Source organism: Vulpes lagopus, chromosome 6, assembly GCF_018345385.1.
Source record: "Vulpes lagopus strain Blue_001 chromosome 6, ASM1834538v1, whole genome shotgun sequence".
NCBI lineage: Eukaryota > Metazoa > Chordata > Mammalia > Carnivora > Canidae > Vulpes > Vulpes lagopus.
In genome coordinates, this window is record NC_054829.1 from 91386875 (window position 1) to 91412455 (window position 25581).

The 25581-nt window shown below is 32.9% G+C and overlaps 1 protein-coding gene across 2 annotated transcripts in view; it reads left to right on the plus strand.

Annotated features, from left to right (window-relative positions):
• Window positions 1-25581, plus strand: part of GRID2 (glutamate ionotropic receptor delta type subunit 2) — a 1439737-nt gene that overhangs the window by 284860 nt on the left and 1129296 nt on the right. For both annotated transcript variants that reach the window (XM_041760141.1, XM_041760142.1), the window contains exon 2: window positions 21355-21510. In XM_041760141.1, coding sequence (XP_041616075.1) covers window positions 21355-21510 — 156 coding nt within the window. The remainder of the gene's footprint in view (window positions 1-21354; window positions 21511-25581) is intronic.

The window sequence follows — 25581 nt, forward strand, 5'->3', positions numbered from 1 at the left end:
TTCTTATGTTTTACCATTCCCAATTATTTAGAAAACTCTCCTTTTTTTTCCTGTTTTGTTTTGCTTTTTTTGATGTTATTCTTACTTGGTTTTCCTTCTGTATCAAGGATTGTTCCTTCCAATCTATCCCATTCTTGCTTCTCTCTTTCTAAGACTATATTGCCTCTGGGGGCTGTTCTGGTCCCTCACCTTCTCTCCATTTACACTATTTCTTATATGATCGTGTCCACTCACAGGCTGTAATTTTCAAATGTATGTAGATGACTTTTAATTATGTATTTCCAACTCAGACCTCTTTCTTTATGTTTCATTTCCATGTATTCATTTGCCTACCTTACTTCTCCATTTGCATTTCAATAGACATTTGATACATGAAATATGCAAAAAGGAAATTTAGATTCACCTCCTTTTTACCCTGGTAGTTATCACTGTTTTGTAAAAGGAACCTTCATTCACTCAGTGGTCAGATTAGAAGTCTCTATGTGGCTGAAGAACAGATGTAATAGAATGTGTCTTCCATTTCAAAGAAAAAGTGTTTTTCATTAGAATGCAGTGTCTAGAAAGAAAGCAATGTCTGGAAAAACATTGTAGAGAGTAAGGTGTTAAATTTCAATATTTCTCATGCAGAATTTGTATAGGTGGTTCAGGGACAAGTGATTGGTCATGGATTTAGTTAAAGTTAATGGACATTGGAATTAAGAAAACCCAGAATTGTATTGTTGGTATGATGAATGAATCATCAATATGTATCTCTCATAATAAGTCATCAGCATATACCTATCAACTGTATCACTCAGGATGATGACAAGACTTGGAATAGAGAAAATATTTCTGAACCAGGCTCCACTTTATGCAATGTATCAGTTAGTTAGTGAAGAGGTGGCCAGTGACAACAGTGAGGAGGATAATAGATGTCAAGGGTTTCAGAAGAGATGATTTTACTTTTTGGGGGGATAATAGTTTGGAATTGTTTTAAGGAGCTAAGCAGTGTTAACTTCCTATTTCTGGTTGCAGAAGGTCTTAGCATTTAAGATAGAAATCTGCATTTGATCAGTGTCTTCAAGAGAAAGTTTGGTTTATCCAAAACTAGAAGTTGTCTATAAAGGAGCTGAAAATATTAATAGAATAGATTACAATGAAATGAGGTGGTCAGATTGGAGAATGATATTTGTGCAAACATATAGGAAACCTTAGTTTAGAGAAAAATAGAGAACATGAAGAGATATAATTAAAGAAACATACATTTTGACAGTAACCCAACATGCCAGAAGTGAAAATCATGATGGGGTTAGCTGGCCTACATTCTCATTAAGAATCTCAGAGGCTTTCTGAGCTCCAGATAGAGTCATGCAATGAATTTCTGAACCATTTTGAAACTTAATTTTTAAATTTTTATTTATAATGAGTGCCTAAAAAATGTCTTATGGACTTTCACATCTGATTGTTTGAAGCTTGGGCAACTGACTTCTTAATAAAACACGATATAAGTGAAATAATATTTTAAATATAGAGTAATATAGGTATTATTACATGAATAATAAGTATGGATATATTCATTCTTATAATCATGATTTTGACATAGTTCATTTATAACATTGTGTACATTTTATTCAAATTCTGGTTCAAGAAATTTGTTTTAGATTATTTCACTATTAAAACATGAATATTTTGAAAAAACACTGAAAAGTGCATAGAACTGAACATAATAAACATCCATCTATACACCGACAAGCTAGAATATACCGATATAAATATTATGTCAATTTGTTTTAGAAATTATGTTAAGGAAAGAAAAGTTGTTTATGTTTTTATTGGGAAAAAATCCCCACAATATTATTTGAAATATAACTTCAAGTCTTAAGATAGGGAACAGTAGTAGGGGATACCGAGGAATCTACTTATGGAAAGGGAGGCAAGATAGAGGAAGAGTAGGGGTCCTTGTTTCATCTGTTCCCCAAATTTAGCTAGATAACTTTTAAACCATCCAGACACCTATGAATTCAACCTGAGATGTAAAATAAAAACAGCTAGGACTCTACAAATAGAAAAGAGATCACTTCTTGCAAGCCATTCTGCAGTGGACAAAATGACTAGAAGAAGAATTCACCAGAAAAGAACCAGACGTAATACTCTCTGCAACAAATCTAATGGATGTGGATTTAAGTAAGAGGTTGGAGATAGAATTTATGATTACAATTATACAATTACTTGTTGGGCTTGACAAAGCATAAAACTAGAGAATCTCTTACTGCAGAAATGAGATCTAATCAGACCAAAATTAAAAATACTCTGAGATGCAATCTAAACTGGATGCTCTAATAGCTAGGGTAAATGAAGCAGAAGAGAAAGTAAGTGACAAAGAATATAAGGTAAGAGAAAGGAAGGAAGCTGAGGAAAAGAGAGAAAAACAATTAAGAGACCATGAAGAGGAACTTGGAGAATTAAGTGATAGTTTGAAAAGGATAACATCCATATTATTGGTATTCCAGAGTGCGTATAGAGAAAGAGAGGACCAGAAGGTATGTTTTAACAAATCATAGCTGAGAATTTCTCTATCTAGGGAAGGAAACAGTCGTTCATACCCAAGAGATAGAGAGGACCCTCCCCAAATAAACAAAAACTGATCAATACCCCAACATATAAGAGTGAAACTTCCATATTTCAGAGATAAAGAGAAAATGCTAAAAGCAGCTTGAGACAAGAGATTCCTAACATTTAGGGCGAGACATATCAGATTAACAGCATACCTATCCACAGAGACCTGTCAGAGCAGAAAGGGCTGGCATGATATATTAGGGTACTAAATGAGAAAAACATGCAGCCAAAAATACTTTATCCAGCAAGAGTATCATTCAGAATAGAAGGAGAGATAACTAGCTTCCAGGACAGACAGAAACTAAATGAATATTATGTGACCACCAAATCAGTCCTGCAAGAAATATTAAGGGGGGGCCCTATAAGAGAAGAAAGGAGCCCAAAGAAACAGGGAAAATCTGCAGAAACAAGGACCATACAGGTAATATAATGACACTAAATTAATAACTTGTAATAGTTACTCTAAAAGTGCATGATCTAAAAGTTCTAGTCAAAAGACACAGGGTGTCAGACTGGATAAAAAAAGTCAGACCCATCTCTATGCTGTCTACAAAATACTCATTTTAGATCTAAGGACACCTTCAACCTATAAAGGAGTGGGTGGAGAATTGATTACCATGCAAATGGACCTCAAAAGAATGTTGGAGTAGCAATCTTCCTATCAGATAAATTTGATTTTAAACCAAAGACTGTACTAAGAGATGAAGAGGGACACTATATTATACTTAAAGGATCTATGCAACAAGAATACCTAACAATTATAAATATTTATCCCCTAATATGGGAGTATCTAATTATATCAACCAATTAATAACCAAGTAAAGAGACACATAGATAGTAATACATCAATATTGGGAGACTTCAACACTCCCCTCTCGGCAAAGGACAGATCTTCTAGGCCAAAGATCATCAAAGAAACAAGGGCTCTGAATGACACACTGGACCAAATGGACTTCATGGATATATACAGAAAATTCAACTCTAATACAACAGAATACACATTCTTCTCAACTGCACATGGAACTCTGTACATAATAAATCACATACTGGGTCACAAATCAGGTCTCAGCCAGTACTAAAAGACTGAGATTTTCCCCTGCATATTTTCAGACCACAATGCTTTGAAACTAGAAATCAATTAGAAGAAGAATTTTTTTTTTCAAGAAGAAATTTGGAAGGCAATCAAACACTTGGAGGTTAAACAGCATCTACTGAAAGATGAATGAGTCAACCAGGAAATTAGAGAAGTAATAAAAAGATTCATGGAAAGTAATGAAATGAAAATACAACTGTTCAAAAAGTTTTGGATACAGGAAAGGTGGTCCTAAGTGGGAAATACATTGCAATACAAGCCTCTCTCAAAAAATTGGGAAAAAACTCAAATTCAAAAGCTAACCTTCCTTTAGGAAATGGAGAAATACAAGCAAATAAAGCCTAAACCAAGCAGGAGAAGAGAAATAATAAGGATTTGGGTAGAACTCAAGGAAATAGAGATCAGAATAATTGTAGAACAGATCTACAAAACCAGGAGCTGGTTGTTTGAAGGAATTAATAAGATAGACAAAACCCTAACAGTCTTATTAAAGGAGTATGGGTCACTTCAACCAGTCAGAAGACCAAGGCCCTGAGCACATTTAGTGTCTTTCAGTACAGGGCAGTGTCTCAAGGGCTCTTGTATCCTGGGAATATGACAGTATGTTTTAATAAAATATTTGTGAATATTCTTAAAAAAAGAAAAGACTTATTAAAAGAAGAAAAAGACTCAAATTAATAAAATCATGAATTAAAGAGGAGAGATCACAACCTATACCAAGAAAATACAAATGATTTTAAATATGTATTATGAGCAAGTATATACCAACAAATTAGGCAATCTGGTAGAAATGGATGCATTCCTGGAAACTTATAAATTACCAAAAGTAATTCAGGAAGAAATAGAAAACTTGTACAGAACAATAACCAGCAAAGAAAGTAAAGCAGTCATCTAAAACCTCCCAAGAAACAAAAGTATAAGGCCAAGTGGCTTCCTGGGGGAATTCTAACAAATATTTAAAGAAGAGATAATATCTATTTTACTAAAACTGTTTCAAAATATAGAAATGGAAAGAAAACTTCTAAAATCTATGAGGCAAGCATTACCTTGATCCTGAAACCAGAATTCAATGACTCTACCAAAAAGGAGCATTACAGACTAATATCCCTTTTGAACATGTCTGCAAAAAATTCTCACCAAGATACTAGCCATAGGATCCAACAGTATATTAAGATTATTCACCACGACCAGGTGAGATTTATCCCTGTGATGCAAGGGTAGTTCAACCTTAATAAATCAATCAATGTGATAGATCACATTAATAAAAGAAAAGACAAGAACCATATAATCCTCTCAATTGATGTAGAGAAAGCAATACATCATCGTTTCCTGATTAAAACTCTTCAAAGTGTAGGGATAAAGGAAACATTCCTCAATATCATAAAATCCATCTTGAAAAGCCCACAGCAAATACTACTCTCTCTCTCTCTCTCTCTCTTTTTTTTTTTTTTTTTTTTTTTTTTTGGTTTTTGCAAATACTGTTCTCATGGAGAAAAACTGAGATCTTTTCCCCTAAGGTCAAGAGCAGGACAAAGATGCCCACTCTCACCACTGTCATTCAACATAGTTCTAGAAGTCCTAGTCTCAGCAATTAGACAACAACAACAAAAAAATAAAAATAAAAGGCATTCAAACTGGCAAAAAAGAAATCAAACTCCCACCCTTTGCAGATGCCATGATATTATATATGGAGATCCCAAAAGACTCCGCCCCCAAATTGCTAGAACTCATATAGGAATTCAAAAGTAGGATGCAGTATATCATGTCATTGATTTGGACTTTCTAAAGAGGCGAATTAAGGGCACAGTTTGAAGGCATTCATTGTCTCTTTTATCAACATATATTAATTTAAAAGCAGAATATTTTTTTCCTCATTAGTGGACTAAGTTTTGAACATAGATACACATCCTTAGTATAAAAGCTATAGGTTTTTAAATTTAGAAAGTTCTATATTCAAGTCCTAGTTAATTTACTTTTTAACTTTGTGATTCGGTAATTCACCTAACATTGTGATTCTGTAATTTGGTATCCGTATCTGTAAAATGAAGATGAAAAGAGCTATGTAAACAGGGATTTCAAAGTTTAAATATATTATTACTCTTAAGAATAAAACAATGGTGGGCAGCCCTGGTGCCTCAGCAGTTTAGCGCCGCCTTCAGCCCAGGGTGTGATCCTGGAGAACGGGGATCAAGTCCCACGTCCCACGTCGGGTTCCCTGCATGGAGCCTGCTTCTCCCTCTGCCTGTGTCTCTGCCTCTCTCTCTCTCTCTCTCTCTCTGCCATGAATAAATAAATAAAATCTTAAAAAAAAAAGAATAAAACAATGGCAAGCATACGTATGCCACTTTGTCCATATTTGTAATATTTGTTTTATGTAGGAAATTAAAACAGTACTTGAAAGTTTATTTCTTTCAAATATTTGACTTGTAAATGGTAAAAAACTATGAGACAGATCTTTATAGATGAGTAAAATTGGGACTCTTCTGCAAACACTTACAGCTATTAAATACAGCTCCCCCCTCCAAAATATTTTCATTCTCATAAGGAAACTCATGTCTCACTTACTGTTGGCTAGTCTACAGTTATAATAGAACCACAGTTTTTTCACTGTTCGTGAAATATTTTGTAGGGCAACTTCCTAGCAATACCTATATGTTGCTTCCTAATACATCTCCTTATTCGATATATAAAACAGCCCAAAGTAGGACATGATGGGAAAAAAAAGTTCGTAGATTCCCATAACATTTTTAGTTTTGCATGTTAAAGGTATTCTTATAATACAGAAGATAAAAAAAAAAAAGTACAAGTGGATTCAGAGTTAATCAAACTATGATGTTTGAGATTTATGTCAGAAGGGTAACCTTTTTCCTACTCGAAATAGGCCAACTGAAGCCTTCTTTTCTTTATAAATGAAGACAATGCTTTACAGTTCTAAAATGCTTAATTTCAAGTGACTTATATAAGTCAACTCAGATCTTAAATTACTTATTTTTAACTAGAAGCAGGCTGAATTTTTGACTTAGGCATAAAAATAGATTTTTACTATGTAGAAGGCAGCCTAAGTTGAATTATTTATATGTAAAATGAGTTTTACTCTCCCAAGAGCATAGAATTCACACTGTATTTTCATGTAGGTATTTCTTTTATATATGATTTTACTTATAGTACCATATACCAGTTCTCATACTTTTTATGGTAATTAAAGGTACATTAAAAAGATCTAGGGTATTGTTACAAAAGAAAAAAATATATCTGTTCAATCTAAAAATATCTGCAAGTCTTCCCAGAGAATGTGCTTTTCAAGAAGCTACTTTCTTACAATTTTTTTTTTTTTGAAAGTGCATCTTTTTCAGTTTGGGAGCCGTTTGAATCTCTATGCAATGTTTAAAAAGTCTCTTTTCAGAAACCAGTTCTTTCTTTTCTTGCCAGGGTAGTTACATTTGCAATAATAGGACATTGGTTCAAATAAATGTATGATACGCAGAAAGGGACGAAAACAAGATATAAGGCTCTGGATTACGTGGCAGATTCAATATGAAAACATGGAAAATAATTTATTTTTTTTGGAAAATAATTTAAAGAGTTAAACAACTCATTTCTTTTCCAATTTTTTAGTGGTAAAATACACATAACATAAAGATTATTCATTAACCATTATTAAGTATACAGTTTGGCTGTATTCAATACATTCATAATGTTGTGCTATCATTACCACTATGTCTTTAAAACTCCTTTCATCTTGTAGAACTGAAACTTTATACCTATTTACACAAAAACTCTCCATTCCCTTCTCCCTTAGCCCCGAACTCCACCATTCTCCTATCTCTATGATTTTGACTACTCTCAGCATTTCATTTAAGTGGATTCATATAGTATTTGTTTTATCATAACTGGCTTATTTCACTTAGCATAGCATCCTCAAAGTTCATCCATATTGTACCATATGTCAAAATTTCCTTCATTCTTATGACTGAATAATATTTCATTGTATGTATGCATCACATTTCTTGTCCATTCATCCATCAATAAACACTTAGGTTGCTTCCATGTTTTAACTATTGAGAATAATGATACTATGAACCTGAGAGTACAAATATCTCTTCAAGACCCTGCTTTCAATTTTTTGAGACATATAGTCTTAAGTGCAAATGTTGGGTTACATCATAATTCTGTTTTCTTTCTTTCATTCTTTACTTTTTTCTTTCTTTCTTTCTTCTTTCTTTCTTTCTTTCTTTTGTTCTTTCCTTTCTTTTCTTTCTTTCTTTCTTTCTTTCTTTCGTTCGTTCGTTCTTCTTTCTCTTTCTTTCGTTTGTTCTTTCTTCTTTCTTTCTTTCTTTTCTTTTCTTTTCTTTCTTTTCTTTTCTTTTTTTCTTTTCTTTCTTTCTTTTTTTTTTCCACCATGCTGTTTTCTATATATCAGCTATACCTTATAACAGTGGTACTGAAGGGTTCCAGTTTGTCAGGTCCTTGCAAACACTTGTTATTTCTAGCTATTTTTGATGGTAACCTTTCTAATTAGTGTGAGATGGTATCTCAGTGTAGTTTTGATATTTATTTTCCATAATGATTGGTGATGTTGATTATCTTTTCATGAACTTACTGAGCACTTATATTTTCTTTGGAAAAATGTGTGATCAAATTCTTTGTCCATTTTTGAACTAGATTATTTTTTGTTGAGTGTTTTTTTAAGATTTTATTCATTCATGAGAGAGACAGAGAGACACACAGAGAGAGGCAGAGACAGAGGCAGAGGAAGAAGCAGGCTCCATGCAAGGAGCCTGATGTGGGACTTGATCCTGGGACTCTAGGATCATGCCCTGGGCCAAAGGCAGGTGCTAAATTGCTGAGCCACCCAGAGATCCCTATTTTTTGTTGAGCTTTAAGAGTTCTCTGTATATCTGGATATTAATTTATCAGATATATGATTTACAAATATTTTGTGAGTCTCTTGCACAGAGTATATAGTTAGATCATTTTTTTTAAGCCACTTTGCCAAATTCTTTTGACTGGAGAGTTTATAACATTTACATATGAAATAATTACTAAGAAGGGACTTCTGTCATTTTGCTATTTGTTTTCTTTGAGTCTTAGCTTACTGTCTCTCATTTTTTGTATCACCGTCTTCTTTTTTGTGAAGTTGTTTTTTGGGTAACATTTAAAATTTTATATTTTAACATTTAAACATTTAAATTCCTTCCTCACTTACTTTTTTGTATATTCCATAGGTGTTATCTTTGTAGTCACCACGTGGATTATACTTAACATCCTAAAGTTAAAACAGTCCACTTGAAATTTATACCAGCTGTACTTTAATAATGTATAAACACTCTGTTCCTTTGTAACTCCATCCCCAGCTCTTTCAGTTGTTGATGCCACAAAATTACATTTATATTCATTGTGTCCCAGAACATAAACTAATATTTTTAAAATATATGTTAGTCTCTTAAATTATGTAGAAAACCAAACTTACAATAATACTAGCTTCTACACTGATAATTACTTTTTATAAAATATATATTAGTGTGTTAAATTATGTTGAAATTTTAAAAAGTGGAGTTAAAAATTGTCATTACAATAATGCTGACTTTAATAATTGCCCATGTATTTACCTTTACCATGATATCTATTTCTTCATGTGGCTTTGAGGTGCTTATGACATGTCTTTCATTTCAACATGCAGGACTCCCTTTTGCTTTTCTTGCAGAGTAGGTCTAATGATAATGAATACTCTCAACGTTTATCTGAGTATATCTTAATTTTTACCTTAATTTTGCCTGCTGAGTCTGTCCTCCAAAAATTCTAATGAGAAGTCTGTTGATAATACTATTGAGGATGCCTTGCGTTATGAGTGTGTTCTCTCGTGCTGCTTTCAAGATTTTTTCTCTGTGTGTTTGGCTTTAGAAATTTTGATTATAATGTTTTTTGGTGAGTCTCTTTGAGTTCTTTGTTGGAGTTCACTGAATTGCTTGGTTGTTTATATCTGTCTTTTACCAAATTTTGGACATTTTAAGCTAATCTTGCCACAGTTATTCTTTCTTTTCCTTTCTTTCTCTCTTTTCCTTTGAGAATTCCACAATGTGTATGTTGGTCTTCTTGATGTTGTCTCACAGGTCCCTTAGATTCTGTTCACTTTTCTTCAGTCCTTTTTTTTTTTTTTCTTTCCTTCTTTTTTTCTCAGACTTGGTAATCTCCATTGTTATATCTTTAAGGTCACTGACTCTTTCTTTTGCCAGCTCTTTGAGTCGTTCTAGGGAATTTTTCATTTCTATTCCTGTACTTTTCAGCTCCATAATTTGTTTTTGTTTTCTCTTTAGGTTTTCAATACCTTTGTTGGTATTGCAATTTGCCCCTCAATTGTTTTGCCCCTCTTGACTTTATTCACATCTTTTTTTAGTTCAGTGATCATCTTTAAGGCAGCTGTTTTAAAATATTTCTCTAATAGCCCTACCACTAGGTCTTTTTTCTGGGATGATTTCTGTTGACTTAAATTTTTCCTTTAGGGCTTCTGAGTGTCTCAGTCATTTAAGCATCTGCCTTCAGCTTAGGTCATGACCTCAATATCCTGGGATCCAGGCCCACATCAGGCTCCCTGTTCAGTGGGGAGCCTGTTTCTCCCTCTCCCTCTGCCTGCCATTCCCCTTGCTTGTGGTCTCTTTCTCTCTGTCCCTGTCAAATAAATAAATAAAATCTTTAAATTGTTCCATAAAATGGACCATATTTTCCTCTTTTCTTCAAATACCACATGATTTTTTTTTGTTGTTGAAAACTGGTTATTCAACCAAAAAGTAGAGTAACTCTGGAAGTCACATTCTCCTTTTTTTTTTTCTTCTCAGAACTTGTTTTTTGTTTTTGTTTTGTTGTTAATTATTATAGGTCATCTCCCTTTCAAGGATCTGCCTGAAATGTAAATTTAAGGTCTTTTCAGTTCTTGTCCTGACCTGTGTCTTTTTCTAGGCATGTACATTGACATTTTCAATTTTCCTGTATATATAGCTGCTTTTCAATGTCCTGGTTGGTAATTTTGGCTCCCAAAGGAGAAAAAGAGAAAAATGAAGGGGGAAAATATGAGTGGTGACTCTAAGTCTTTTGGAAGTCCCTTCAGCCAGAGAGGGAGGGGCTTGCAATAGTGGAGGGGAATGCAGCAAGAGTGGTTCCCTGTGTCTTTTCCTACCTCAAAATCAGAAGCAACAGTCAGCCATCTGAGCCAGAGCACAGATCCCTTGTGTTTAGAGGACAGAATTCTTTTTGCCTATCCTGGCTCCCATAAGCTGTATATGCAAGGTGTTCCTAGAAAGGCTTAAAATTATAGCTGCCTACCAAATGGCTAAGAGGTTAAAGATGGTTAGTTGTTACTGCCCTAAAGGCTGAAATTGACCAAAATTTACTACAGTTTATCCTCTAAGCCTTTCTTTGGAATTTGCAATCCTTTAATATATTTCAGACTTCCAAAATAGTTACATCAAACAGAATCTACCAATACAATTATTGTTTAGATAGGGAAACAAATTCTTTGTGCTTCCCATTCCACCATCTTCCTAGAATTCTCTGTAAATAGTGATATTTTAAAAAATATTTATTTATATATTTTGGAGATAGAGCATGTGTGCACATGCCAGTTGGGGCAGGGGCAGAGGGAGAGAATCTTCAAGCAAACTCCCCACTTAGCATAAAGTCTTATATGGGGCTCAATCCCATGACCCATGAGATCATGACCTGAGCTGAAACCAAGAGTGAGTCGCTCAACTGACTGTGCCACCCAAGTGCTCCAATAGTGCTATTTTAGTAAAGAAAAAATATAGATTATTAATCTCTCAATATTTAGTGTTCTTTTAAAAATTACCAACAATTCTTATTAGAAGAGCTGATGTGTAATATTTATTCCCCAAACACTAGACTTACATAAAAATGCATAATCTATCCAGGGATGATCTATATTCCAACATTAAATGATTATGTTAAATATTAGCTTCCTATTACCTCCACATGGATGAGTCAGATTCCTTAAGCAGCCTACATTTCCTTTTGCTCCACAGACATCTGGAAAACATACAGCAAAGTCAGATATTCAAGTGAAAATATCAGTTCATAGGTGCTTTGGGTTTCTGTATAACTTTACAAGAATTCCAAATGAAATAAGAATTCAAATGTCATTGGAGAGTTGGGCTGAGTAAAAGGCCTGTCTTCAAATGAAGAACCCCTTCATGAATTTCACTTATCTCACACTGTGATGGAATGTTACTACATAAATTCCAACATAAATCCCCTTGTCTGAAATCATAGGTATAGTCATTGAAAATTTGGATTTTTGGTCTATGATTTGCTCTTTTTTTTTTTTTTTTTTTTTTTTTTTTTTTTTTTTAGTTTTTTTTTTATGATTTGCTCTTATCTTAAGTTACTTTATGATAATATTTTGAGAAAAATGAAAATATAAAGGTATCTACAATATATTTTTTAAAAATATTATAATATACTTTCAAGTATTTATGTATAATATTTTAATGGTTTGCATGGAATTTTATGTCTTTATATCTTTCCACACCATATTCCTAACTAATTCCTTCTGTGATCTTGGCACTATCTTCTTTGAACTGATTATCTTTAAAACAAGAATGATGCTTATGTATAAACTAGATAATTATGGTGGATAAAGTGGAAGTTAATATTGTAATGTACTTCAGACTCAGAAAAAAGTGCTAAGTAATCTTTAGACACTGGGAGATAATGAACCTGTTAGTTTCTATACCTGGTCACAATTTGAATATTACATGCCCAAGTAAATTATTAGAGACCTTTAATATATAAATGACTTTGGCATTGTCATTCTATCAGATTCATTAGTCCCTTAAATGAAAAAAATCTAATTCCTTAAAAAATGAAAGTCTTGAGATTCATTCTGAACCCTGCATTTAAGAACATATCGAAGTGCATATGTTACCAGAGTCCACTTAACATTCCTCGAAAGTAACTGTAAAAATTGTCATTTAATCTAGGGTTTAAAAATTTACTTCAATTTAATTCATTATATATGAGGTTATTGAAAAAGAAAAATTAAACATAAATTTGAGTAAAAATTGTGTAAATACTTGAACTAAACTACTCTTTAAATAGTATAGCATAAATCATTGTGGTAAATATTGCATCTAAAAAATTACGCAAAAAATATTATTTGAAGACTTTAAAAAAATTTTAGAATATTTTATTTATTTATTCATGAGAGACACACAGAGAGCGAGGAAGAGAGAGAGAGAGACAGAGGGAGAAGCAAGCTCCCCGCAGGGAGCCCAATGTGGGACTCAATCCTAGACCAGGGATCATACCCTGAGCTGAAGGCAGATGCTCAACCACTGAGCCACCTAGGCGTCCCTTACTTTTTTTTTTTTTTAATGATATTCACACACACAGAAAGAGAGAGAGAGAGAGAGAGGGAGAGAGGCAGAGACACAGGCAGAGGGAGAAGCAGGCTCCATGCACCGGGGAGCCCAACCCCTCGATCCTGGGTCTCCAGGATCGCGCCCTGGGCCAAAGGCAGGTGCTAAACCACTGTGCCACCCAGGGATCCCCGTCCCTTACTTTTATAAGCTAGTCCTAGTTAATAAATCTTTCTCCAACAACAAAAAAAATTAACATATTTGAGAATTTTAACATTCAAATATAATTTTTATTGTGAAAGTCAAGAAAATTAAAATATTCCTATTATTTGATAATATAGAAATTTATAATAATGAATATATTGCCATATATTAAGCTCACAATTTTTTAAGGAAGGTTTGAAACTGAGAGCTGTGAATTCTGTGAGTCATTACTAGCTTTGGATTTGCAAAAGGTTAATTAATCTGAGCCTCATTTTTCATCAGAGGTTTTTCATCAAAACTGAATGACATAATACCAGTTAACCACTTAGTACAGTGCTTATTACTCACACATGTTAGTTGCTTTCACTATTATTATTTCAATTATTATGAACTTGATAGAAAAACAACAGATTAAAGATGTCTCTGATTCAAAGTAATATTTGCTAATTGTTCATGAATTTGGTGTATATCCAGCATTTCCTTTCCAATATTTAGAGTTATTGTTTTGATTTGCTTCGTTAGTCAGAGTGTGAAGGTTTAGATAAGGTAAACTGAGGAAAATACATCTTTTGGTGAAAGGAGAAAGAGTTCTAAAAACCCTACTTCATGCCTGTCAGGATATCACCACAGAACATACTGGTAATATTTCTGTTGAATGAGAAGGGACTATGGAAAACATTGTAATACAGAATTAATTTGTGGAAGCTATCTCGATGTAATTAGTATTATCTGGACAGATAGTTGTATATCTGTGTATGTATGTATACATACACACATACTATCTTAATTGTAATAGTATCCCACTGAAAGAGTAGTCTAGATGCTCAATTAGAGATGCCAAATGGTATAGAAAATGCTTATTTCATTTGCTTACAATTCTGTTCATTTCTCTTGCTGTCTAAAAGTATGGAACACGTTTAACCTTCTTTCTTCTTTGAACTGAGAGCAATTTAAGTAGAGGGTGAAATACAGGGGAAATCTGATTTTTGAAGTGTTTATAATGTCTTTAGTTATTTGTGCCTATTTGAAGTGTATGTACAATTTTTACTGACATAGTGTGTATATCATTAATAGATGATATATTTTATATTAGTAGATGATATATTTTAACAAAAAAGGTTAAAGATCTTTTAATTTGGATATTTGTAAATCACACAGCTAATGTATATTCAGAGTGCATTATTTAAATTAAAAAAACCCACCTACTTGTGAATAGTAGCATCTAAAACAATGAATATATACAATGATTTAACAAATCTGAATAGCTCTAAAGAACTATAATCCCTACTCTGACCACTCAGTTGTCCCAAAGCAGAGGGTTTTGCTTTTTTTCTTTATTTAACCTTATAAGTTAAATTGTTAATGCCTCTAGGGCAAATGCAATTCATTTTATGTGAAAATAGTCTTATGTTCAAGTTTTGCTTGATTCTTTAATTTTCAGTACTTCATAGCTTATAGTAAATGAATATGATATGTTAATCACCAGAGGTAATGCTAGTTTTTGAGTGTGTATATTTTTACACACAAACATAAGTACATATATAGATGAATGACATGGTGTATTATATATTTAATATATATATACATACATACATATATCTGACATTATATGTATGTATGTTTTTTCCTAAAGTAAATGCTTGAAATGAAAAAGAAAAGCATAATCTGGAAGAAATAGCTCCAAATTTGAAACTACCAAACCTACATTCCTTCTCCATTCCTTCTAACTTTTGGCTGTGTAATTTTGTTCAAATCACTTAAACTCTTTTCACTATATTTTCTGAAGAAATGGAGTTTGTGTATACCACCTTTAAGATTTCTTTCAGCTCTAAGTCTACGAAATCTCCAGTTGCCCAGTTCCGTTGCCAACTTTAATATGTTCTGATTCAACATGTAATAGATTTCAACTGCCTTGTCGGCAAATTATTTGTTAAGAAACAAAGAGGCTTGATTTTAATTATCTGTGTTGAGGGAAGGGTATTTTGAGGGGTGGTTTGCTGGATGCATGGATGTATGGGAAAGAAAAAATAAAAGAGGAAAACATGCACAAAGGGCAAAGCCAAGAGAGTATATTCTGTTGCCTCAAAGAAAAATAAAGAGTCATTTCATAGGGCACTTTTGGTTTTTTTGTTTGTTTGTTTGTTTTTTTGTTTTTTAATTTTTTTTATTTATTTATGATAATCACACAGAGAGAGAGAGAGACAGAGACACAGGCAGAGGGAGAAGCAGGCTCCATGCACCGGGAGCCCGACGTGGGATTCGATCCCGGGTCTCCAGGATCGCACCCTGGGCCAAAGGCAGGCGCCAAACCGCTGCGCCACCCAGGGATCCCCCATAGGGCATTTTGAAAAGTTTATTCCTTTTTTAAAAAGATTTATTTATTTATTTATTTATTTATTTATTTATTTATTTATTCATGAGAGACACAAAGAGAGAGGCAGAGACAGAGGCAGGAGGAAGAAGCAGGCTCCATGCAGCGAGCCCGATATGGGACCTGATCCCGAATTCTGGGATCATGCCCTGAGCCAAAGGCAGACACTCAACCGCTGAGCCACCCAGGTGTCTGCTTTCAATTTTTAGAATTATTTATTTTAAAGGGTTTTTTTGTATATTAGTTATATGAAATGTGATATACAGATCTAAGAATTCCAACTGTAGAAAAATTTCAAGACATATATCAAAACATTTCTCAATATTTTTAGGGAATTTCTGAGCAAGTTGAAGACATTTTCCTCTATTATCTTACCAGCTGAACAACGTTTCCTCCACTTGCTGCTTATATGTATAAGAAAAAAAATTAAATATTCAAACTAAAAATACAAGTGCATGATTAATACTTTGCTGAATAATTTGAGTATTCTGGAGTCATGATAATGCCTGTGATAATAAATTCACTGGCAAGTACATTAGAAAGTCTACTTTTCTTTTAATTTAGAGTTAGTTGTAACTCAACTTTTTACTCCTGTCTTTGAATCTAGTTATCCTGTTTTATAATACTATGTCCAACCAAACATAAGGAAAGACTTATCAACTACTATTTCTTGACTATCTAATATATCCAGGCTCCCTGTTATATACTGAAAGTATAAAAATACTTTTATATATTTTATATAGTTGTTATAATTTCTATGCTAGTGAGACAAGCATCCATCCATCCATGATGGAGACAATACCCTGAATAAAGGCTTGAAGGTAAAAATTCTTCTAAGCTTAATGTTTCTTAAAGCTTCTAATGTTTTTGAGAATTATGGAGTTGATCAGGTTAGTTGCTTCTAATAATGTTTTATTTAGCAAACATATTTGTAAATATTAATTTGTGTAAAATAATTTTATAGTATAAAATACTGACTTGTACAGAACACTACACAACAAGCAAAAAAAGATGACATCAGGGTAGTTTTAACATTACCATAAACTGTAATTCTTTACTTTCTAAGATATAAGAATACAAGTAAACATGATGTAGCTTGTATTTAAAAACATATATGTGGGATGCATTGGTGACTCGGTTGGTTAAGTGCCCAACTATTAATTTCAGCTCAGGTCATGATCTCAGGGTTGTTGGATCAAGCTCCAAGATGGGCTTCATGCTAAGTCTGCCTGGGATTCCATTTCTCTTCACTCTGCCTCTCACCCCTACATGCTCTCTCTCTCTCTAAGTAATTTTTTTTTAGAATCTCTTTTTAAAATATTTTATTTATTTATTCATGAGACACATAGAGAGAGGCAGAAACATAGGCAGAGGGAGAAGCAGGCTTCCTGTGAGAAGTCTGATGTGGGACGCGATCCAGGACCCCGGGGTCATGACCTGAGCCAAAGGCAGGTAGGTGCTCAACCACTGAGGCACCCAGGCATCCCTAAAAATAAATAAAATAATTAAAAACAAAATAAAACATGTATGCACCTGGCTTGTGTATGTCACTCTCTTTGTATAAGGATAAGAAAAGCCTTTATCCCCCCTCATGGATGGAACAGATCATCAGTCCCTATAATGGACATGACTGATTACAAATTGGTATAATGGGAATATTTAGGAGGTGTTTCTTATCTGCTTTAGTGCTTGGTTATTCTTCCTTCCATTTTGACCAGTGTGAATTGTAGTGTATAATCTGCTGATCACATTTTGTGTGTGCGTGTGTGTAAGTGGTGGAAGAATTATTTCATCCTCACAATAAGTTTAATCTGCATTTCTCCTCAAGGTTGTAAAATTAAACTTAAAAAAAAAAACTAAACTAAAAACTAAAAAAAGTAAAGATCATAAAAATAGCTGGGAAAGAACAAGATGCTGCGACATCATGTTAACTCTATAGTTAGGAATGTTGCATTATGGGTAGTTTTAAGTCGAGGAACTTTATAAATTTCAGAAAAAGTAAATCTAAGATATTTGATACCAGATTAGGCTGGTAATATGTGTATAGATAGAAAGGATAAGGAGATGGCATTTCTATGCTACTGAAAGTGCATGAAATAAGAAAAGAACCATTTTTGTGAGGTTCTGCCTGTGGATCTTACTGAGCTGTTTTCAAAATACTTGTGCTTAATACAAAATGCTGCATATACTCTTTTGGTTAAAAGCCAAATCTAAGATGCGATTTTATAGGTAAATGGAAAAAGTAAACAAGTAACTGGATTTGAAGTGTTAATAGTATTTCTTGTTGTTTGGTTATACTCTGTACAGTAAGATGAAACGTTTCTTCTCTGTACTTCTTGCTGTTTGCAGAAAGATGAACTACTTCTTTTGTGCGTTTCCTTTCAGTGTATCTTAATTCAGCATGGAATGACTAATTCGCTATCATTTCTATAGGTTTCTGCTATTTCTTAAGTCAGGTTTAATGTTTAAGGCAGTCTTAAGTGTTCTCTCAGGTAACAGTAAAATGCTTCCATTAAAAATGTGGTACTGATACTCAGCAGAAGTCAGTAATATCACCTCCTTTAAAACAATGGTGGTTAGAAACTTTTCTTTTAAAAGACCCATTTAGAATCCATGACAAGCTAATGTATCTTTATACAAACATACATCGCTTTTTTGTGAGTAGACATTTAGATTATCTGGTTTAAAATGAATTGATTATTTCACTTCCAATTACAGTTACATTTGTATCACACTTTCCAACAAAGTGCCAAAGAAATTTGTATATCTGAATCTGATAGTATTTTATTTCCATGTAATGATTAATCTAGATTCTCACAATTATGACAAATTAAAACGAGTCTTCATGACTATGACTTAAAATGAGCAAAATACATCTAATACTTATTGTCTAAAAAATTTCACAAAAAGTTTCTTTTTTTTAGATTTTATTTATTTATTCAAGAGAGACACACATAGAGAGAGAGGCAGAGATATAGGCAGAGAGAGAAGCAAGCTACAATGCAGGGAGTCCTATTTGGGACTTGATCCCCGGACCCCAGGATCACGCCCTGGGCCAAAAGCAGGCACTCAACCACCAAGCCACCTAGGTGTCCCACAAAAACAGTTTCTGAAGTAGATTTCAATCTGATTCAGAAGTGATACACAAGGTCAAAAGTTAACCTCTATATTTTGTTTATATATATATATATATATATATATATATATATATATATATATATGATTTTATTTTATTTATTCATGAGAGAGAGAGACACAGAGACACAGTCAGAGGGAGAAGCAGGCTCCATGCAGGGAGCCTGTCGTGGGACTTGATCCCGGGTCTCCAGGATCACGCCCTGGGCTGAAGGCGGTGCGAAACCTCTGAGCCACCCAGGCTGCCCTATATTTTGATTATATTAATAAAATATTAAAATATCCTGACTGGGCACCTGAGTGGCTCAGTTAATTAAGCATCTGCCTTCAGCTCAGATCATGATCCCAAAGTCTTGGTATCAAGCCCTGAGTTGGGCTCTCTCCTCAGTGCGGAGCCTGCTCTCCCTCTGCCTTTGCCTGACAGTCCACCTACTTGTGCACTCTCTCTCTCTCTCTGTCAAATAAATAAATAAAACAAAATAAAAATCCTGACTAATAGATATACAATAATATAATTGAGGAATACTTTATATATCAATTTAAAAAATTCTTCATCCTTTCCCATGCTCTTAGCCTCAGCAGATAATCAAAGTATACTTAGGAAATAGAAAGCAAGGGCTTGAAGAGGCTGTTCAAAGTTAGTAAAATCCATACAAATATAAGAGAGCAGAGACAAGAGAAAGCTGGTTCACACAAAAGCCTGTTAGACACTCTGCTTTCTCTAGTGAAAATTAATAATCGTCTCCCCATCCTGAGGCCACCTAAGATGAAGAGGCAAAAGTAACCTGCCACACTTGTCAGAAATGGACAAAGTTCACCCTTGCTTTATCATGTATTGACTATAATAATGCATGTTTAATATCATGATCTGTCTTTCATTCGAAGGCTTTGGGCTTCAGTCATAAATGCATAAAATCAGCAGAAGTGTCATATAAAATGTCTACTTCTATGTATACATATGAGTATAGATATAAACATATGTATATTTGTGTCTGTATATATAGCTTATGTCTATCTTTCTATATGTGTGTACATAGTACCTGTATTGTATTTACATATGGAAAAAAGACATTTTAATAAACACAATTTTATTTTTGTAATTACACACTACAGAGAATATTATAATCAAGAACAATATTATGTGTAGGGGGATACGTATATGGATATGTATGTGTAGTCATTTCTTTATTGTGTTATTGACCCTGGGATGTATGTCTCTTTTTGCCCAGAGGAAATTCATTTGGTTCACTCAAAAAGGCAAAAAGTACATTGTCCCAGTATTTATATTTTAGAAATAGACAATTTAAAAATGTGTTCCTGCTTAGAACTAGCAGAATCAGAATGAACACAAATAAAGCATATGTGGCCATATGGGAAAGAATCTCCCAGATTTTCAATGAAGTCCTCATAAAATACTTTTATTTCCTATGGGTAGAATTTCTGAAAGGCACTATCCCATAATGATTTAGAGCAGACATTGGAGTCAAGACTCTGGCCCTTGTTCCTTTGAAATATTCCTTGCACTGAAACTTAATTTTCATAACTGTATGTGTATATAGTAGTATGTGTATCACATAATAATTTTAAGGATTGAATGAGATTCTGCAATATAGAAAAATGATTATTAGAAAATGTTAAGTACTGTTGGGATTACAGCATGTAAAAATAAGAAAATGCTAAGATTTATCGAAAATTTACTATTTAGCAAAATTTATTTACATTTTACATGGATAATCTTACTTAATGTAGTTAATAACCCTTACAGGTAGATACTATTATTAGATTTTACAGATGATGAATTGAGGGTTTAGAATTTGAATCCCATGTTCAAGGTCCTATGCTTAACACCTGGCGGTCAGAATTTGAAATCAATTTACTCCTAGAATGTGTTTAACCAATACCCTGCTGACATGCAATCATTCAAATAGAAGTTAGCCACAACTCTCATCATCATTATTATTGTATGTAAGTGTACAGGCCATAATTATCCACTAGGATTTTTGTTAATTCTTCAGGGAGTATTTCCCAAATTACCTCTCTCAAAGGCTTGTATGTGTCTAAATTTTCTATAAATATTATTAAATTTGCTACCATAAAAGATACTTAAACCCTTGTTCAAAATAAAAAGAAAGGAAGTAAAAAGAAAAATGAAAAATAAGTTAAGATCACAATAGAAGTCTGATTTCCTTTACACTGTGTGAATGGCTCTCGAGAAGTTTCCTGATTTTATCTCCTATTATTTAGAAAAATATTCTTCAAACTATGAACTCCTAAAGATACCATGATACGAAACATCTAAAGTATTAGCCACTTTGTTCTGCAAAAGCTTTTTGGACTTACATTGTCTTTCAAAGCTCTTCCTGAAATAACACTTTGATGTACTATTCATCATTTCCATTTGGAAGAAGTAACTACATTCCTGCTTAGCTATTACACTGCTTCCAGTACAATGTGTTTCAGTAATAAATAAAGTGCATGCTTTAAGTGGAAGTATACATTTTTCAAATATATACGTCTCTGGCATATTTCCAGAAAGTATGACAGGATGTTTATGTTATTGTTTAATGGCAACACTCACTTCTTTCTAGGAGCAATTTTTGATGAATCTGCCAAAAAGGATGATGAGGTGTTTCGCACAGCAGTTGGTGACCTCAACCAGAATGAGGAGATTTTACAAACTGAAAAAATCACATTTTCGGTGACATTTGTTGATGGAAGCAACCCTTTCCAAGCAGTTCAAGAAGGTAAGGTCTAACAGCAGTTCAGTTTTTATTTTGTTTCTGTTTTGGTTCAATTTAAATGGCGATAAAATTAGATTTGTAGAAAGCCATCAACATGGACGTCATTTTTGCATCTTTGCTGCATTGCTTTTCTTCAACAATGCTTTTTGTAGATGTTAATCCTGAATTCCGCTTCTGAAAAGGCAGGGTGTGGAAAGTTGTTTTAATTGAAGTATATGTGACAATGAACATAGTATTTCCAGGAAAAGTTTTATAATATTTTATGACCGCAGTGTACATTAAGTACTCCTTAAAACTATGACTTTTTATTTAAATTTTTAGCTTTGACTTTTTTGAGATAATGGCCACCTTGAGTGTCGTTACAACGTATGATGGCATTTTCAGTGTATTCATGACAAATGCATTGGTGGAAAGAAAACTTGTAGGCACTCCATGCAAATCAAAGATTTAGCACTGGGGTAATTTTTTTACTCTCTACAGTATGCCAAATATTAAAGCATTTGCCTCCATTCTCTCTGTATAGTTGAGTGAATTAACATTTTTCATAGGGACAAATCATACGAATACAGATAATTTTTATTATACTGGAATGATCATTTGTATGAATGAAGGTTTTGATTGAAAGATTTACGAGTAATAGAATTTTATTTTTGATGCTCTAATTCTAATGAAATAGCCTTTTTATTGGCAAAGCACTCATTGTTCATAAAATTATTGCTGCTAATCTAGTTTATGTTTTATTTTGACAATGTATTTAGACTAAAGATACCAATACAAAGTTTAGTCAAATGAGCACTTGTTTCATTAAAAAAATTAAAGCGGGTTTGGCAGAAGAAAAGACAGACAAGATACTAAAAGTACTAAAGTTTGGCAGGAAAGTTTTAGAGACAAATATTGAAAGGATAAGGAAAATAAATATAAATGTTTTTGAAAATATAAAGAAGAAAATGCCTTTCATCTAATGTTGCATCTGCATGATATACAGGAAACCTTTACTGGAATATGCTTTTGGCCAGTAGCATTGGCTACTGTTGAACTTACTTATATTTACTTGTGTCAGTAAAAGAACACGTAGAATGATGCGATGTAATGAATTTTCCTTCTTAATAACTTGATTGAGTGAAGAAGTATTATTTTATTGAAATGAATAGAAGCGTTTTAGTAAGAGTTACTTTTGCAGAGAATATGATGCTTATTATGATAATATTGATATTTGCTAATATATGCCAATTTAAAAGTTTAATGAAAAAGTTTAATAAAGACATCTAGTTATTTTTATTTTAAAATAAAATTGTTATGGAAATATAGGATCTGCAAAAAGTATGTGTTGGTAAATTTTCTGTTGAAACATTTAAAAATGTTAATTTAATATTATAATTCATAAAGCAAAATGTGAAATAATAAAGTAGAATTTGAGGAAAGCCCAATATTGTAAAAGAATATTATTCATTTGACTCTTAGTTTTAATGACTGTAATGAGAGCAGGAAAAAAATAAGGACAGATCTATTTTCGTGTTTTTCTTCTATTAATAATAGAAGAAACCTATTAATAACCTATTAATAATTATAAATTAACATTGAAGACAGGCTAAAATATCCATTCCTTTTAAAACGGCAATTTGAGAAGTTTGGAAATAAATAAATGAAGACAACATAATGGATAGAAGGGAATTACAAAGTCTGAATAAATACCTCCCTCATGCCTCTTTTAGAGACTATGACTGAAAAGTGAAGACAATATTTAAAATACCACAATTAATCTGTTCACATATTGCTTTGTGTAGCCATTATGCTGCCAGCTCAATTCTGGAAGCAAAAATCTCTCTCAAAAAGAACTGGTGTGACTTGAAAGCATTTGTGGTGCATAAAGCAAATTAAGACAGGAAATAAGTTTTAAGTTTCAGAGACAGACACCGCTAGGTATTTGTCAAGAAAGAAGAAAGAGCTTGACAGTATGCTTGACGGTTTCTGATACTAACAGGATGTTCTAGACCAGTTATTTTGATGGTCTGCTCTAGGTAATGAACCTGAAATAAGTTCTAGGATGCACTGGAACTACTTTGTTTCCACATTCAATATGAAGAAAGATCTTGGCTAATTTTAGAAATAAAAATAATTCTTTCTAGAGCTCTTTCTGTAATTGATTGGTTTGGGAAAAAAGGGTAAAATATTCAACTGAAAAAGAATAAATAATTCAGGGGTATTTCGTTAAATGTTTTGAGAAAGTAACTTAGGAGAAAAAAAAAAAAAAACCTCAGTTGTGCCATCGAGAATGGCCAGTTTTTCTATGATCTTGTCTTTGCTGCAATACCATTAAAATCTTTAACACACAGTCTTAAATCAGCTTCTTTTTTTACATTCTAAAGAAGGGCAAAGATTCAATGATAGTTATTATTGATTTTTCACACATTAGCACTCCTGGTGAACTTCTAAAAAATTCATGGTTTTGAGTTTTGTTTTTTATTTGTTTGAATTTGAAAATCTGATCCTTGAACAAAGAGCATCATCAAGGATATAGGTATTTGGTAATAATAAAGAAGAAAACTAATAATCTGAAATCCTCAATTTATTATTAGAATTTCTTCTAGCCAGCCACATTTAGGAAATTACTTTTATTTTTGCAAATTTAATATTTTTGTTTGCTTTATCTTTCTACTATCAGCATTTAATGAGAGAAGGATTTAAAGATAAACAACTTATTAACACTTAAATAGGGTTAGAATATTGGTGCTATTAAAATCCTCCTTTGTAGCTTTGGTTACAGTAAGTTTTGCATTGTAATAATTATTTTTAATAATTAATATTTAGTAATTACTTTTACAATGAGTTTCTAGAAGAAGATATCTTGGTTATAACACAGGATTGATACTCCTTTCTCTGGAGATCAATGATTATATCAATTATCTTTATCATTATCCTTTAACATTAATCTCAGCACTATTAGGTAAATGAAATATAGTAAATAAATTCCTGTTTTTAGAAAAGTAATCTGGAATTAAACTATTATTCATCTTTTGTCTTCTGAGTCATGGAATGTTAATTAGGGGCAAAGAATTTTTCATTCCTTAACTTGGTATAATTATTTTTGTCACTTTTTGGGTGGGTAGTATGTAGACTATTTTGGTAGCTGGGCTAAAGATATACAAAAGGAAAATAAAATCATATGGATTATTTTTGAAAACCTTGAAAAATATACCGGTGGAAAATTATATTAACCTTAGGTGAATGTTTTTCCAAATAGATGAAGTAATTGAGAGCAGTATGGTTAAGTAATTCTCCCACATGGTGCAAGTGTATAGCAAGAGAAAGAACTAAACCAAGCCCTTCATACCACTGGCTTAGTATTTTCATATATCTGTTAACCATATGTACATGAAAGAGAACACGCAATTTGTTTTAGGAATTCAGTAAGTACTCTGGAGAATAGAAAATTGTAGTAGATTTATATGTTTTGATAGGTACTATTAATGTTCATGGGTTTTAGATAGCATGGAATAGTAAAAATTGTCCAATCTAGTTGATAAATCCTAGTTGATAACATAAATTACTCTTGTTCTTTCATCCTTGGTTTTCTCATCTATGAATAATGAAAAACTCAAACACGATGCATTTTTAAGTAGTATCATCTCTATAGATGAATTGTTTCATGACTCTGTAGAACACATATCCAGTTTTAGAGATTTAATTATAGAAATGATAATTATTTAGTTCTTCTTTAGCGATGACTGAACTTGATGAAATTGTCTCATGGTTTTTCTGTGGCCTACTTCAAAATAAGTTAATAGGATATATGATACCTGTCCTTGGTTCTGCTATCTCATATAACTATTCATTGCAGCCTAAAGAAACCATGATCACCACAATCTAGAAAGGGCCTTTTGCACATTCAGGTGACATGATCAATACAGCTTTTGCTTGGTTAGTTTCCTTACTCCTCCCTTATAGATTGTTGTCTGTGTGTCATCTATAAACTGGCTAAAACATAGATGCATAAATGTGTGGTGTGAAATACACTGATTTTCTCTACTGAAAGCAATAACAATTGTTGATATTGTTGGCTCCTAGTTGAGACTA